The sequence below is a fragment of the Ursus arctos genome, unplaced genomic scaffold (genome assembly GCF_023065955.2).
Source record: "Ursus arctos isolate Adak ecotype North America unplaced genomic scaffold, UrsArc2.0 scaffold_3, whole genome shotgun sequence".
NCBI lineage: Eukaryota > Metazoa > Chordata > Mammalia > Carnivora > Ursidae > Ursus > Ursus arctos.
In genome coordinates, this window is record NW_026622985.1 from 34130320 (window position 1) to 34144377 (window position 14058).

Sequence of the window (14058 nt, forward strand, 5' to 3'; positions counted from 1 at the left end):
TTTTATAAGATTTTGATTGTGAACCATGTGAATGTATTGTTACCTATGTAAGAAAAGGCTGGGATTGAAAGTGTTCTAGAGTTGGGTCTTGGAAGGGGAACACAGAGATACAGCTGTAGCTCATTGTAGTTAATCTTCTCTCCAAGTAAGAGATACAATGGCCTTAGGGAAGGAGGGAATTCAAGATTGAGGAAGGAGAAGAGAGGCAGATGGAACTTCGGTGAGTGGTGGCCAGGAAAGCTGACCTGCTCTTTTCCAGCCCTGTGAGGGGATTGCAATCTTTCTTTGGCTCTGACAGTTACAAACTGAGTTCAGTTTAGAAGTCCCTCCTTAAGACATCCACCTGCATATGCCGTGTGATCTTGGTGTAATAAAACAATAGTCAAGAGATGAAGGGGAATTCATCATACTGGTTATTAACCTCATTTCTGCTTTCAACTTGCCTTTATAAACTCTCATTGTTCCTTCATCCTGTTTTCTTTATCAACTTTATTTTTTGGGTGTATTTTATCTTGTTATATTATGCATTTATATGAGCTACCATAAATCCTTTCTGGAACTAGAAGGTGTATGAGAGAATACATGCATAACTAATCCAGGAAAACGTTAACAGGTTATTTCTGAGAGGTGAGAATATGAGTGATTTTGTATTATTTTTCTAGCCTTATTGAGATATAATTGACATATAACATTGTGTAAGTTTATTTTTTTTTTAAAGATTTTATTTATTTATTTGACAGAGATAGAGACAGCCAGTGAGAGAGGGAACATAAGCAGGGGGAGTGGGAGAGGAAGAAACAGGCTCCCAGCGGAGGAGCCTGACGTGGGGCTCGATCCCAGGACTCTGGGATCACGCCCTGAGCCAAAGGCAGATGCTTAACGACTGAGCCACCCAGGAGCCTCTAACATTGTGTAAGTTTAAAGTGTGATGATTTGGTACATGTACATATTGTGAAATAATTTACTACAATAAGGTTAGTTAACACAACCATCACCTCACATGACTGCAATTTTCTTTTTTGCTGTTGTGAGAATGTTTAAGATCTCTCTACGGGTGATTTTAATTATCTTATGGTTAGCCATATGCATTTCCAAGTATGTATGTATATATATTATATATTTATTTACAGTGGGCATTATTTCCTTTTCTGATTATATATATATAATCTCAACATATAATCTAATTATATTACATAATCTAATTATATATAATCATATATATGTGTATATGTATATGTGTGTGTATATATATGTGTATATACAATGGATGGTCTATATATATACACATACATATACATATACACATACATTATACCAAATACAAAAGAAAATGTTTGTGGTAGGACTAGTGGACTTTATAGCAGAAAAATACATAAAGTGATAAAGAAAGAAGACCAGAAAGGGGTTGTGGGACTTAGTCTTAGTTTTCCTTTCACCATGTACTCTGTGAAAAAACGGGAAGTACAGTGTAAATACAGTGGTTCATTTGAAATACTTTGAAAAAGAAATGCTATTCTTTTGATTTCTTTCTTGTATATAAAATAATAGGTCATGAGACATTGTCAATAAATACAGGTGTATATCTTCTTTTTTAATAGTTGCAGTGTGAACCATTGTATGGATCTAATGTCACTTAAAAATTCCCTATTGTTGAATATTTGGGTTGTTTCTACCTTTATTTGGCCAGAATGAAATCCTAAAGTGTGGCACTGTCAGGTCAGAGTGTTTGTAGCCAATGTCATTACACATAAATATTCATCTTTCGTCTTCAAGATCTACAACTCAGATGACCATTCAGTGCCCACGCCCTGGGCCTTCTTGTGTCCTGCACAGTTGCCTTGTGCTACTGCATACACCTGCTTCTCTCTAGGTCTCAGACCACCTTCCCTTCACAGAGTTTCTGCAACCTGATCTTTGGTCATCTAGTTTTATCTGGTACTATTTATCTAGCAGTCTTGGCTAATGATGACTGTGACCTGAATCAGTTATTTCACCTGGAGGTTGTAAAATGGTGTTTTCTAACTGATTTTTTATACAGCAATATACAAGGAGGGAGACCTTTCCCAGAATCAGCAATTCAATCAAGTAAAACTTTCAAGACTGAAAAAAAAAAAAATAGCCATGAAAGAGCAAGATTCTTATTTTAGTATTTCTCTATAATCTACACTTTATTGCACACTGGGAAATAAGGATAAAAAAATCTAATTGTACAATCTGACTTTTATGTAAAATTTTTGCCCTACAAGAAAAAGAGTCAAGGCCATATAAAAGCAAAACCAGAATAATTTATTTGAATCCATCTTTCCTTGAACAAAAATAAAAATAAGACTTTAGTATGTCATTTCCTTCAGGGTTTTATGTCTTCTCAAAAAAGCCATTGGTAACTGATAACCTAGGAGAAGGCAAGCCTTGCTGTTGTGAGAGCCATCCTTATTGTGTGGTACAAATAGCAGGAAGAAAGTTTGGGAATAAAATTATAAAAATTAATATAGTAATTTAACAGTAATGAGAATTAAGAAAACAAAGCCTACCAGAAATTTTACAAATATAAAGTTTCCACATTCATAAATTAGATAGGATAGTCAATGTTGATGAAGGTGAAAGTATAGATTAGAACTAATTGAGCTTTTTAGAGAAACTTGATATGAAAAGAGTAATTGGAAAATCCCGTCTTTTTTTTTTTCCTTTCAGTCACTATGATAAAGACTGTCCACTGAGGACTACTTCCCCACCATGTTCCTCTATAGCACAATGCATTGTGTGTATGCTGGAAAACCTTCAGTACAATTTTTATAAATGACCCTATTCTGCATTTAAAAGGAGTAATGAGCAAGAGGTATTGGGCTTGATTTCTTCACTGATTCCAGATGAATATACATTTCCACTGTTTTTTCTCAAAATGTTCCTTCATTATTTCACTCCAATGCACTGCTTTACCCATGAATGCTCACCTGGCAAAGAGATGTTACAAGATATGTAAAATATTCTACAAATTTCCAGTTCCACAGGTAGAAGAACCTTAAATTCTTTTATTCCTTTCAATAGCTGCAAATAATAGGAATGTTTTGAACTAGTTCAAGAAAATTACTTTTATAAACCAATAAGTATAAGGAATAAGCAATCACTAAATTCTGTAGATAATTTCTTTTTGAAAGTAAAGGTTTACTTACTCCAATGTCCTGATTTTAAGATGCTAACAGCCAGTCACAGGTTCAAAACAAACTGTGCCAGGAGCATTTAATGAGGTCAACAGACAGCATTTAAAGAAATGTGGCCATAAGTTCAATAACCAAATAACTGAGCAGAGTACTAAAATATGAAAACAGGTCAACTTACCAATTTGTTAAACAGCAGTCCAATTAAGTAACAGACACATGCAGTAATGAAAACAACACTGTTAGAATAGTCTAAGAGCCAAAGAAAAGAAATTTTTGGCTGTCTTTCCTATCTCAGAAACAACTGTCAAACAGAGGTACAAGAAAGCAGAAAGTTATTATTCTTTACCCAGAGCTTGCACATTCACTTTAGGAAGCAGGGAGGAGAGACATTCACTAGCCACCTGTAATACTGCATTATTCATAAAATTGATCTTTGAGTTTAATTGGACTTAAAGAATAAAGCCATAGGCAATCAGGAGAGAAAAATGGCCTCTGCATGTTTAGGGAATATTTAATTATTGAGGAATAGTTATTCTACCAAGGACTGCTAGTCTTTAGTTATAATAAGCAAACAAGAGCCCATTAAAAATGGTATCCTTAAAAGACTCAGACTTACTTAATTTCTACCTCTAGCAGATAAAGTTCTGGAAATGTTTGTAGATTGACTGTAAATAAAATAAGTGCAAAAAGGAAAATTTTAAGAGATTTTAGAGGGAAGGGAGATTGTCTTCCAGAGAGAGAAGAAAAGAGAAGGAAAGATTGAGAGAGGGCAGATATTGAAGGATGGAGGTAAAGGAAGAGAGAGTCCTTGGAAGACAAAGACACAGGCAGGGAAGCAAAGAAAGACTAGGAGGACAGGGAAAGAGGTGAGCTGAGGCAATGGAGACAGAGGACAAGGACCGATGGTGGGAACTGGGGTTTTCAGGTTGCTGCCCCTTGAGGAAGCATGTCCTCAATAGCAGTTTTGAATAGTCCTTTATGTGCTTAAAAAATAACATTTCTGCTTTATTTTCAACCTTCCAAGTTTATTTCTAAAATAAAGTCTTATATTCCCAAGAAATTCTAAAGATATTACTCCTATCTGAAAGCAGTCTAGTTTCAGAGAGTGCTTTTCTTTTTTTACTTAGAGAATCATGTTTTTGTTTTTTTTTACATGCAAAACCAACTTGATCACTTTATTTTGTGTTCTGAAATCATAGCTGTCATATTCTACAGCTTTATAAATAAATCAGCATTTATTTTATTATTGGAGGCTTTAAACGATTAACCGCAAGTTTTCATTTGGTTTGTTTATATTCTAAATAAAAAACAGATAATGCAGTATAAATGACATATAGAAAAACATACAAACTTAAATAGGATAAAATTCTTTTTTTTTTTTTTTCCTCCTCAATTTAAATAGGATAAAATTCTTAATTGGATATTATCTTAAAATTGGGAAGCAGACATACTCTCAAAATTCTTTCTATTCCTTACATTTAACAACAACAACAACAACAACAAATCCCTTAATTTTCTATTCCAGAAGTAGAGAGTTAAGTATCATTTTAGAGAGGTGTTTTTGTTTTTTTTTAACTGCCATGGAATAATATTTCACTCTTGTGTTCTACTAGATTAATAATATAATTCTTCTAAGATTTTATTTATTTGAGAGAGAGTGGCACAAGGGGGAGGGGGCAAAGGGGGGAAGAGGGACAAGCAGACTCTGAGGCTCTGAGCAGGGAGCCCTACCTGGGGCTCCTTCCCAGGCCCCTGAGATCATGACCTGAGACGAAATCAAGAGTAGGACGCTAAACCAACTCAGACACCCAGGTGCACTAATAAAAAAATTCTTTGAAACATTTTCTTTTCTTTTCAAACCAGAAATTCCCAGCTCTGTCAGGGTCTGCTCCTAATTTACCTGACTCCCTTTTCTCCAGGCTCCCTGGGTCAAAGATGATGCACTGATGGGGTTCTCTGAGGTGTCCTGCCACTTAGCCCTTAAATGACTGCATAGTCGCCCCCAGGACTGGGTCTCCTCCCCCTAAGATGATTTCCCATGCATTCATCCACTGCTAGCTGTTATTTTTGGTATCTATCCAGAGGTATGCATGAATTACTTCACTAGACTGTTTCTTTTGCCAGAGGGGAAGTTCCTGTGTGTGGTTATTGATGTTCTTTTCAAAGTCAATAAATGACAAATAAAGAAATGATGGAAGATGATTTGTGGCAGTTATGCCTGCAGGCAGCTATAGCACAAAAAAGGGAAGTTCATTTCATTATTTCAAAAGGCTGTAGGCTTAGTTTCTCCGTGGCTGGGAAGGGAGGGCAACTCCTTAGTGTCAGCCCTGAGGTTAACTGGATAAGTAGTTTCCTGGCTTTGGCCTCAGCTCAGATTTTATCCTCTCTGGGTGTGAGGCCAGTCCATGCTGTGATTCTGTTCACTTGAGAGTAGACTGCTTTGAATCTGCAAGAGGTTGGACATTTGATGGTGACAGTGCTGTGCATATTTTGTAGGTTTTTTTTTCCTTGTCCTATTTGTAGTGACAGATCATTGGCTCTAAAATCACCACAGTCATCAAGATAACCAAGATGGCTTGAGAACCGGCCTGCAAATCTCTTTCATACCCAGACTCACTGGGGAAAAATGCTGGATTCCAGAATTCTGCATCTAGTCGCAAAGGCCCAAGTGCACAACCCTAGAAGATTTGTGTGTTTGTCTATTTTTTTCCCTAAAATTATTTTCCAGTGGGGAAGTGTGTTCAGATGTGCAGAAGCTATAATTTCCTATTTTAATATTTGTCTTCGGAGCCTTTCAATAAATTCTGGGGAAAACAGGGGCTGAATACTCAGCCCTTCCAAAGTAGCATCACCAAATGCAAGTTCATACTTACTCTGGACGGTCATGCTGTTGGGCAGGGATGTGCTGAATGACTTCGTAAATTGTACTGTGCAAATCTTGTCCTGATACACCATCAGAGGTTGGAACAGACCTACTTGGCATCTAGAAAATATGGCACATTAAAAAAAAATTAGCGGGCTAGTAAACAGTATATCTACTCTGCTGCATAGTTGAAAACAACTGGAAGTAGTGATGATTAATCTGTTTATCCTCCCTACAATGTCCATTTTCTCCTTGCTATAGTTTCCTGCACTTACCCTATGATAGTTTGTGCAGCAGTACAGCTATGAACTCAGAAGAAGAATAACTTGACAATGCTATCGCTTTTTTTTCTCCATTTAAGAAAAAAGCTGGCAGTACTGCAAAGGAAATATAATAGAAAAAATAGCAAAAGAGAATATATCAGGACAGCTTAGAATCAGATAGCATATGAAATTATCTTTTATATTATATCTCAATTAGCTTTTTGATGCTATTTGCCAATTATATGTGCAAGGATGGTTGAAAAGAAAGACTAATGTATAGACAAAAGCCCTCATCACACTGCAAGTTAATACAGACAGTACCAAGAAATACAGAACACACAAAAGGAGATGTTTGGTTTAAATGCATTCATTGGCTCTAACTAAAGGCTTAGAAGAATGTGGGAAGCACTGCAAAATATTTCTGTCTGGTAAAAACCAACATGTATTTTACTGAAACTGGCATTCGTGTTTTATTAACTACCCTTCCTTGTATCTGATAATTTTCTTCTTCTTGTAAACACTGCCTTCCAATTAGTTAGCTAAAGTCTGGTTCCCCTCCTCATCCCAAGCTCTTCCAATTTTCATCACACTTCCAATGGGTCACTTTCAGTTCTTTGTATTTATAGAGCATCACCTAGAGGACTCTTTGCCCTTGATAAATCATCTGAAGAGTTTGTTATCTCATTCCAATTTAATGTGCTATGTTGTATTGGAACATCTTAGCTTTGTGTTTTCTTTGGAGACAGTTTCCATTTCACTTGCTAAAGTTCTCACGTGCAGTCCTGGGATATGTGATTCATCCTATCATTTTTGTGCCAAGGAGATGTGGTTTACAGTTTGTACAGTTGCCCTTTGAACAAATTGGGTTTGAACTGCACAGGTCCACTTATACATGGATATTTTTCTATAAATATAAGACAATACTGTAGATGTATTTTCTCTTCCTTATGCTTTTCTTATCATTTTCTTCTCTCTAGCTTACTTTACTGTAATACAATATATAATACAAATATGCACTAACTGACTGTTGATGTTATTGGTAAGATTTTTGGTCAACAGTAGGCTATTGCAGTTAAGTTTTGGGGGAGTCAAAAGTTATAGGCAGATTTTTGACTGGGTAGTCTTGGCACCCCTAACTACCGTGTTGTTCCAGAGTCAAGTATACTTAAGACCAACTATTGAGTTTCTTTGGTATGGGGGTGTTCGGGGGCTATGATAAAAGCAATCTATAGGTAATAACTTATTCACCTAAGATCATATCAGAGCTGGTAACAAGTAATAAATTTGTTCATTTCATGCCATTGCTTTCTGTCCATTTACCTAAAGAGGTGTTAAATGGACAGTAAAATCTACAGCAAGTAGAGAGAGGAGGAGGATTCCACATGTCCATGTACCACAAGCTGAGAGATGATTCTTATTTTTAAAAACTCAAAAAGTTAGTAATTCAATTTATTTCCCTTCTTAACTTCAACTTTGAGATCTTGGCTTTATTATTATTTTTCCTTTTCTTCTCAAAGCCATTGCATTTGAGTGCTAATCTTCACACATAACTGCCATGCTGGCTTCCTCTAACGCAGATTCTCCTACACATGTCCTGTTCTTCACCCTTTTCCTTCCATTGTTGGTGTTGATTTCTCACTTCTTCCCAAAGCACCTGGCACCACCAATGAAGAACTTTAGCTGATTCCCTGGGAGTTTTCAGCTTTGAAGATGGGCATGGCTCCAAATTAAGTTATTCTACTTATGACAGAAGTAAGTGGGGCATCTGATATGTAATCAAAGTGCTCATTTCTCTGCCCCAAGTTCTTGAGGATGATAGCATTTTGAGCATACAGGTCCTCCCAATAACATCTTGAAACTGAGTACTAATTAATCACAAGATTAAACTGAAAGTTTCTTACATAGATCTCACTCCTTTCTCATGAATTCCTAGGAATAAAAACTGCATTATTTTAAATAAAGAAACTCCCAGCTTCAAAAATTCAATTCTAAATCTTACCGGCTCTTCAGTTTCCTGCTCTCCTACTTAAAAGCCACACCTGAGAGGGGGCTTTATGCTGTGGTGAGAAGCTGTTTGAAATAATTGATCTACAAATATTTATTTTTGTCTTTTTCGTTGTGGAAGTGAAAGGTGAGCCAGTGCTATGTGAGACTGAATAGGGCAGTGTGAAGCTTTGCAATGCAGTTCCGCCCTTCATCTGTGCTGATGGTGCTACCAGTGTACCCTTAGGAGGATGAAATCCAATCAGTCTCCCTCTATTACTCACATAGCATTTGTGAAGTCAAGTCTGTGGCTAGGAAAATTACTCTATGAACCTTATGCATTGATAGAATTCACTGAACAGGTGAGGTAACCAATCCCTATTGACAAATAGTTCTTTAAAAAAAAAAAAAAAAGGAAATGAAAATGCCCTGATGCAAGTAGTCTGTTTATGGCCCTTTCCCGAAGTGAACTATCATAAGGGAACAAGGAAGCAGAGGTAAGACTGGCCCTACAGAAATCTATAAAAATGCTAATAAGCTGATTAGCTCAGAGAACATTCTTTAGCCTGTTAAACAAAACAGATTGTTTTAAAAGACCTTGTCTTTGCAAACTGAAAAAATGTTTCATAGGTGTAAAGGTTCCCCTTCTCACATCTCAGGCACCTTTAGGATAAAAAATAAAGATGTGTACTTGCATACTCTGGGTTTATACGGTACCTTTCTTCTGAAGAGCATAAGGGCATGATTAAGGGTATGATCAATAGTCTTCGCAAGCTGTGAGGGGAAGGAAAGGGAAAGTGAGGAACAGAGAGAGTTCAGTGAAGTGACAGGCTGTAGCCATCAAGGTGATGCAGAATGATTTAAATCAGGGTCCCCTGTTCAGTTCTCTTGAACTTCAACCTAGTTAGTTCTCTCTTCACTGAGTTTACCAGGTAAAGAATGTTTACGAATTAGTGTAACTTCCTAATTCGTGTTAGCCTTACTTATAAAGGCCAAGAAAGATGATTTAGCTCCTCAGATCCAGCAACATCATTCACTACAGAGCGAGTAAACCCTGCTGAGGGTAGCACAGCCATTTGACCACACTGCCCAAGTGCTTAACTTAATGCCGCTTACACCTCTGGTTAATCAGCCACTAGGAAAACCAACCCTGGGAACACCAGAAGCATCTGGAAAAGCAACAAATTCATATATTCCGAAGTCATCCAGAGCATCTTCATGGCCTGAAATGTAAAACAAATACTACTTACAAATCAAATGCCTCGAATTGCTATTGTATTTTTTTAAGCCTTTGTAAAATTTATATTTATTGTTTGCTTCAAGTGATACGTGTATAAAACCAATTTAATGTTTCCTAATCTCCTGTAGTCATATTGCTACTAAGCAGTGTTGGAAACCACTCCTTCTGAAGCTGAGAATTGAAACCGAATTGGGACAATTATTCTTAAAGCCTGATGTGGGAACAGTGTATTCTATATTCAAATGATCATGTGTGGGCAGGCTTATCCTTTGTAACTCTCAGTTACCAAAGAGCACACCAAGACTTCAGCCTGGGAGTCACAGCATCTCTTAATCTACACATAATACGTACTGCACCCTGCCAGATCTAAAACAGAGATCATCAGAACTAATAAGAACACATAATTAAATATAGCTGTCCATGTGTCCAAAATATAATATAAGGCAATATCAAAATCACCCAAACTATCATCTGTAAAATGATGGGAATGGGGTGGTTGGGAGGAACCAGATGGTCTCTGGGGCTTGATAAGAGGAAGCAGACTCACATTCACTAAGCATCCAGGCATATTAGGGACTCCACCTACATCATTGTATTTAATTCTCATAGCAACCCTGGTGTGTGTGTGTGGGGGGCCTTATCTCTATTATATAGATGAGGAAGTTGAGGTCAGGAAAAATTAATTAGTTTTCTCTAGGTGACACTGGGAAAAAGTGGCATATATGGCACTGAAACGCAGCTCCATGTGACTCCAAAGCCTGAGTTAAAGCCCCATTGTTAGTTTATAACAACTCTGTAGGGAGTCAGTAGTGAATGGCAATGAGGGGCACGCTGGGGACAAAGAAGCAGCAAAGCTGTCAAACCTCCCTTTCCTCTTCTCCCTGGGATGGAGCTGCCAGCATTGTATCTGCTTTAGGAATGAATAAATTGAGAGGGTCCTGGGCATTTTCAAAATAATACAAGGATCAATGGATTAGGATTCAAAAGAACTCAGTGATGGTGGGCAAGTGACTTAATCTCCGAGCCTTGGTTCTCTTGCCTGTAAAATGGAGTTGAGTGCCTTTCAGGATTATTTTATAGACTTGCATGATTTATATAAAATCAATACAAGGGATGGCACTTTGTAAAGGGAAGGCACTATTCAAAGGTAAGGGACTGTTAGTATTATATCAATATTAGCTTATGGGAATTCTATTACATCAATAGTACATTATATATAATAATTAATATCAACAATATTAATTCATATCTATTAACATTGATATTAGTCCCTTTCAGCATGGCCATTACCTGAAAATGTTTGAGCTTTCCTGTATTCTGTTTCTGGCCTGAAAAGACAAAAAAGGCATTTCTGTCAGTGATAATAATTGAGGATAAAGCATTCAGGAAAAAATTATTTTTGTAGAAACATATGCATTACCTGCCTTCTAGCTTCTGTTTTATAACTAAAACCAAGAGGAAAAAAAAAAAAATAGTAAGGTACTTTTTAGTACACATATAAAACAATTTGTTAATTTTCTAATTTTAACCTACCTTTGTAGGGTTGATATTTTTTCCATAGGAAGAGAAGACACATGGATATAATCAAAAAGAGTGATATTCCAGTTATACTTGCTAAAGGGGACAATGATTTCCCTTTTTGTGCAAGCTTCTCCAGTCCTAAATAAAAAGACATATCTTAAATATTTTTATTAAAGATCAATAATAAATTACTATATAGTTTGAGTTGTTTATGTTTTATCTGGGGACATTACCACACCTATATATTATATATTATTTCTTGTGTGTGTGTATATGTATGTGTGTGTGTATATATATAAAGAGAGAGAAAGAGAGAGAGAGGGAGAGAGAGTGTGCGTTAGCAAGTGAGAATGAGAAAATCCAAGCAGAAGGAATGTACTTATTTTAGAAAACACAGCCATTTGACCACAATGGCCTAAACTCTCTAAAGATCTCTGTGATTGGAAATGTGGTAAGCTGCCCAGGATAATACTGATGTGCTGTACTAGATGTAGCAAATAGCTACATCATACTTTCCAACAGTGTTCGCTGTGTTCACCACCATTTAACTTAGATCTGTTGATCTCATTGTATGAAACAACCCTAGTTGCTGCATTGTTCTCTTTCCTTCCATCTCACTCTTTCAGTATAATTCAGGTACGTGGATTTTCTAGGCAGGTAGTATGTAATTAAAGTGCCAAAGTGGAAGTGTTTATTTCAAATACCCTCTACTAATTTTTGACTAATAAAGAAATTTTAATTCCTAAATTAGGATATGTGTGATTGTCAATAAAATATTTAAAGTCCCATGCTGTAACTAAAATTCACTTTGTTTTGTAAGTTATTCCTTTTATTAATATTCCTATATAAAATATGGGGTAATAGCTAACATCTGCTGAGTGCTCGTAATACATCAGGCTCTGTTTTAAGAGTGTATGATATATATTAATCCACTGAATGTTTGCAACAACCAATAAGGAAGTAGTATTATTATTATCATCCTCTTACAGATGAGGAAGCTAAGGCTTGCCCAAGGTCACTCAGCTAATAAGTGGGAGGAGTCCAGATGTGGCCCAGCCTCTTGACACTTTGTGCTGCCTCCCTTTGATGTTATTTTTTTTTTGAAGATTTTATTTATTTATTTGAGAGAAAGAGAGTGCACAAGTGGGTGGGAGGGGCAGAGAGAGGGAGAAGCAGGCTCCTGGCTGGGACCTGAGCCTGAGCAGAAGGCAGTTGCTTAACTGACTGAGCCACCCAGGTGCCCCCCTTTGATGCTATTTAAAACCAACTTATTAACCATGGCTACATTAACACCACTTTTAGACTATGATACGTTTAGTCATAGAGTTAATCTATAAAGTGGCAAGTAGTTGTGACCTGCAACAAATGTGAGTAATAGATGTCTTCCACGAATCACGTGAATCAGGTATTGATGTGGAAATGAATTGTGGCAGTTGCCCGTCCCAGACCAGCTTAATGTGGGAGTCAATGTCATGGGATATTGCTTCCAACCTGGAGTGGTGAAAAAAGCCTGGATAAATTTGGGTGCAGTGAAGAGCTTGGTGGCCACCGAGCTCTGCAATAAATATCCAGGCTGTACTGTGTTGTCTTCTCTAATAAAGGCTCTGCTGAGGTCTCTAACAGCAAAGATAAGGAAAAAACCTTACTATTTCCCTTCTTTCACTGTGGCCATATACATACCTAGAACACTTTCATCTTTTAATCTTCCCAGAATTTTCTCATATCATATAGATCACATATGCCAAATTCCAGTTAAAAAGTCACGGGAATCAAATTTTCTCTTCTAATTTTCTTATACAATGCTGTTCACATATTCCCCTTAAATCCTTAAGAGTTAAGCTAGGTTGTTTTGCATTATCACAAATCTTAACTATCTCTGATGCAAAGTTTATAAATTTCTGATACACATTCAGAGAATTGTGTTCTTAAAATGTTCTTTCTGTGGGATTACAATACTGGTGCAATATTTATTGCTTTTAAACATATTTTAAATTAAACTCTTAAGCTTTGGATGGAAGAAATAAATGCAGTGCAAGGTGGTTTAAAATGAATGAGAATGGCGATTTTTGGTTCTAGATTTCCACTGGAACATCAAAAAACTTACTAGAAAGATGATTTTTCCTTCTTTTCTCTGTTAATAATTTATACTTTCCCACTGTTGGAAAGCTGGCCTTTTAGTTTGGAACTACTTTAGCATTTGGGTGATCTCTTTGTGATGTCTGAGCCTTTCTTCAGATACTCTGTTCCTACTTCAAGGGTTTGTCCTTTCTAAAGAGCTGGGCAACACTGGGTGAGTCGCTTGAGTCTGACGGCCTTGATAGTCACACTAGTGAAATGAGGAGGTTAGAGTGAGGGGACTTTAAGTTCTCTTGCAGCTCTAATATTCTAGAATTTGGCAGCCAGAGAGTTTTACATGAAGTATATTATGTAAATATGACACTAGCCAGTGGGTCCACCAGTAACCGAGTCTCAAAAAAAAAAAAAATGTATGTGCATATCTACACACAAAAGTTACAAATTTTAATGATAAAAAGTGTAGCACATAACTTAGAATATGTGTTATGTAAAATATGCAATACTCTTCATTGTTAATTACATATAGCTAACTGATTCTCATGAAATGCATTTGTTGATTTTTGCTGAACTCTTATATTTTCCACCCATGGGTGAAATTAAACCATATTTTGAAAAAATTAGACTTCAAATAACTACTATGATTACTATGCAATTGAGCAAAGAAATAGCTTACATCATATATGAACAAGTATAGTTTCAACATGGATGTTGGTTGATATTTAACAAGATGAAAATGAAGTAATGACACACATTGGAACTTCATACATTCATCAATGACGTGAATAATAGTTTTTGATGCTGGAAGAATATGTCCTCAATTTTTTGTGCCATATATAATGTAATGGCTACAGACACAATATACTTTTAAATTAAATCTGTATTTTTTCTTCATCACTTTCTTAAGTGTAGACAATTTTACTATAGAACAACATCTCATGAGTTTTTCAAAAGTAG

The 14058-nt window shown here is 36.4% G+C and overlaps 1 protein-coding gene across 4 annotated transcripts in view; it reads right to left on the minus strand.

Annotated features, from left to right (window-relative positions):
- Positions 1-2265: 2265 nt before the first annotated feature.
- HEPACAM2 (HEPACAM family member 2) overlaps positions 2266-14058 on the minus strand; it is a 41613-nt gene continuing 29820 nt past the window's right edge. For 2 of the 4 annotated variants that reach the window (XM_026505720.4, XM_057304451.1), the window contains exons 5-9: positions 11041-11166; positions 10928-10952; positions 10798-10835; positions 9417-9490; positions 3810-6141 (exon numbers count right to left, since the gene is read on the minus strand). In XM_026505720.4, coding sequence (XP_026361505.1) covers positions 6028-6141; positions 9417-9490; positions 10798-10835; positions 10928-10952; positions 11041-11166 — 377 coding nt within the window. In that variant the 3' untranslated portion in view covers positions 3810-6027. Of the gene's footprint in view, positions 2952-3809; positions 6142-9416; positions 9491-10797; positions 10836-10927; positions 10953-11040; positions 11167-14058 lie in introns of those variants that run through there. The other 2 variants (XM_026505706.4, XM_057304450.1) reach the window with 2 other exon arrangements.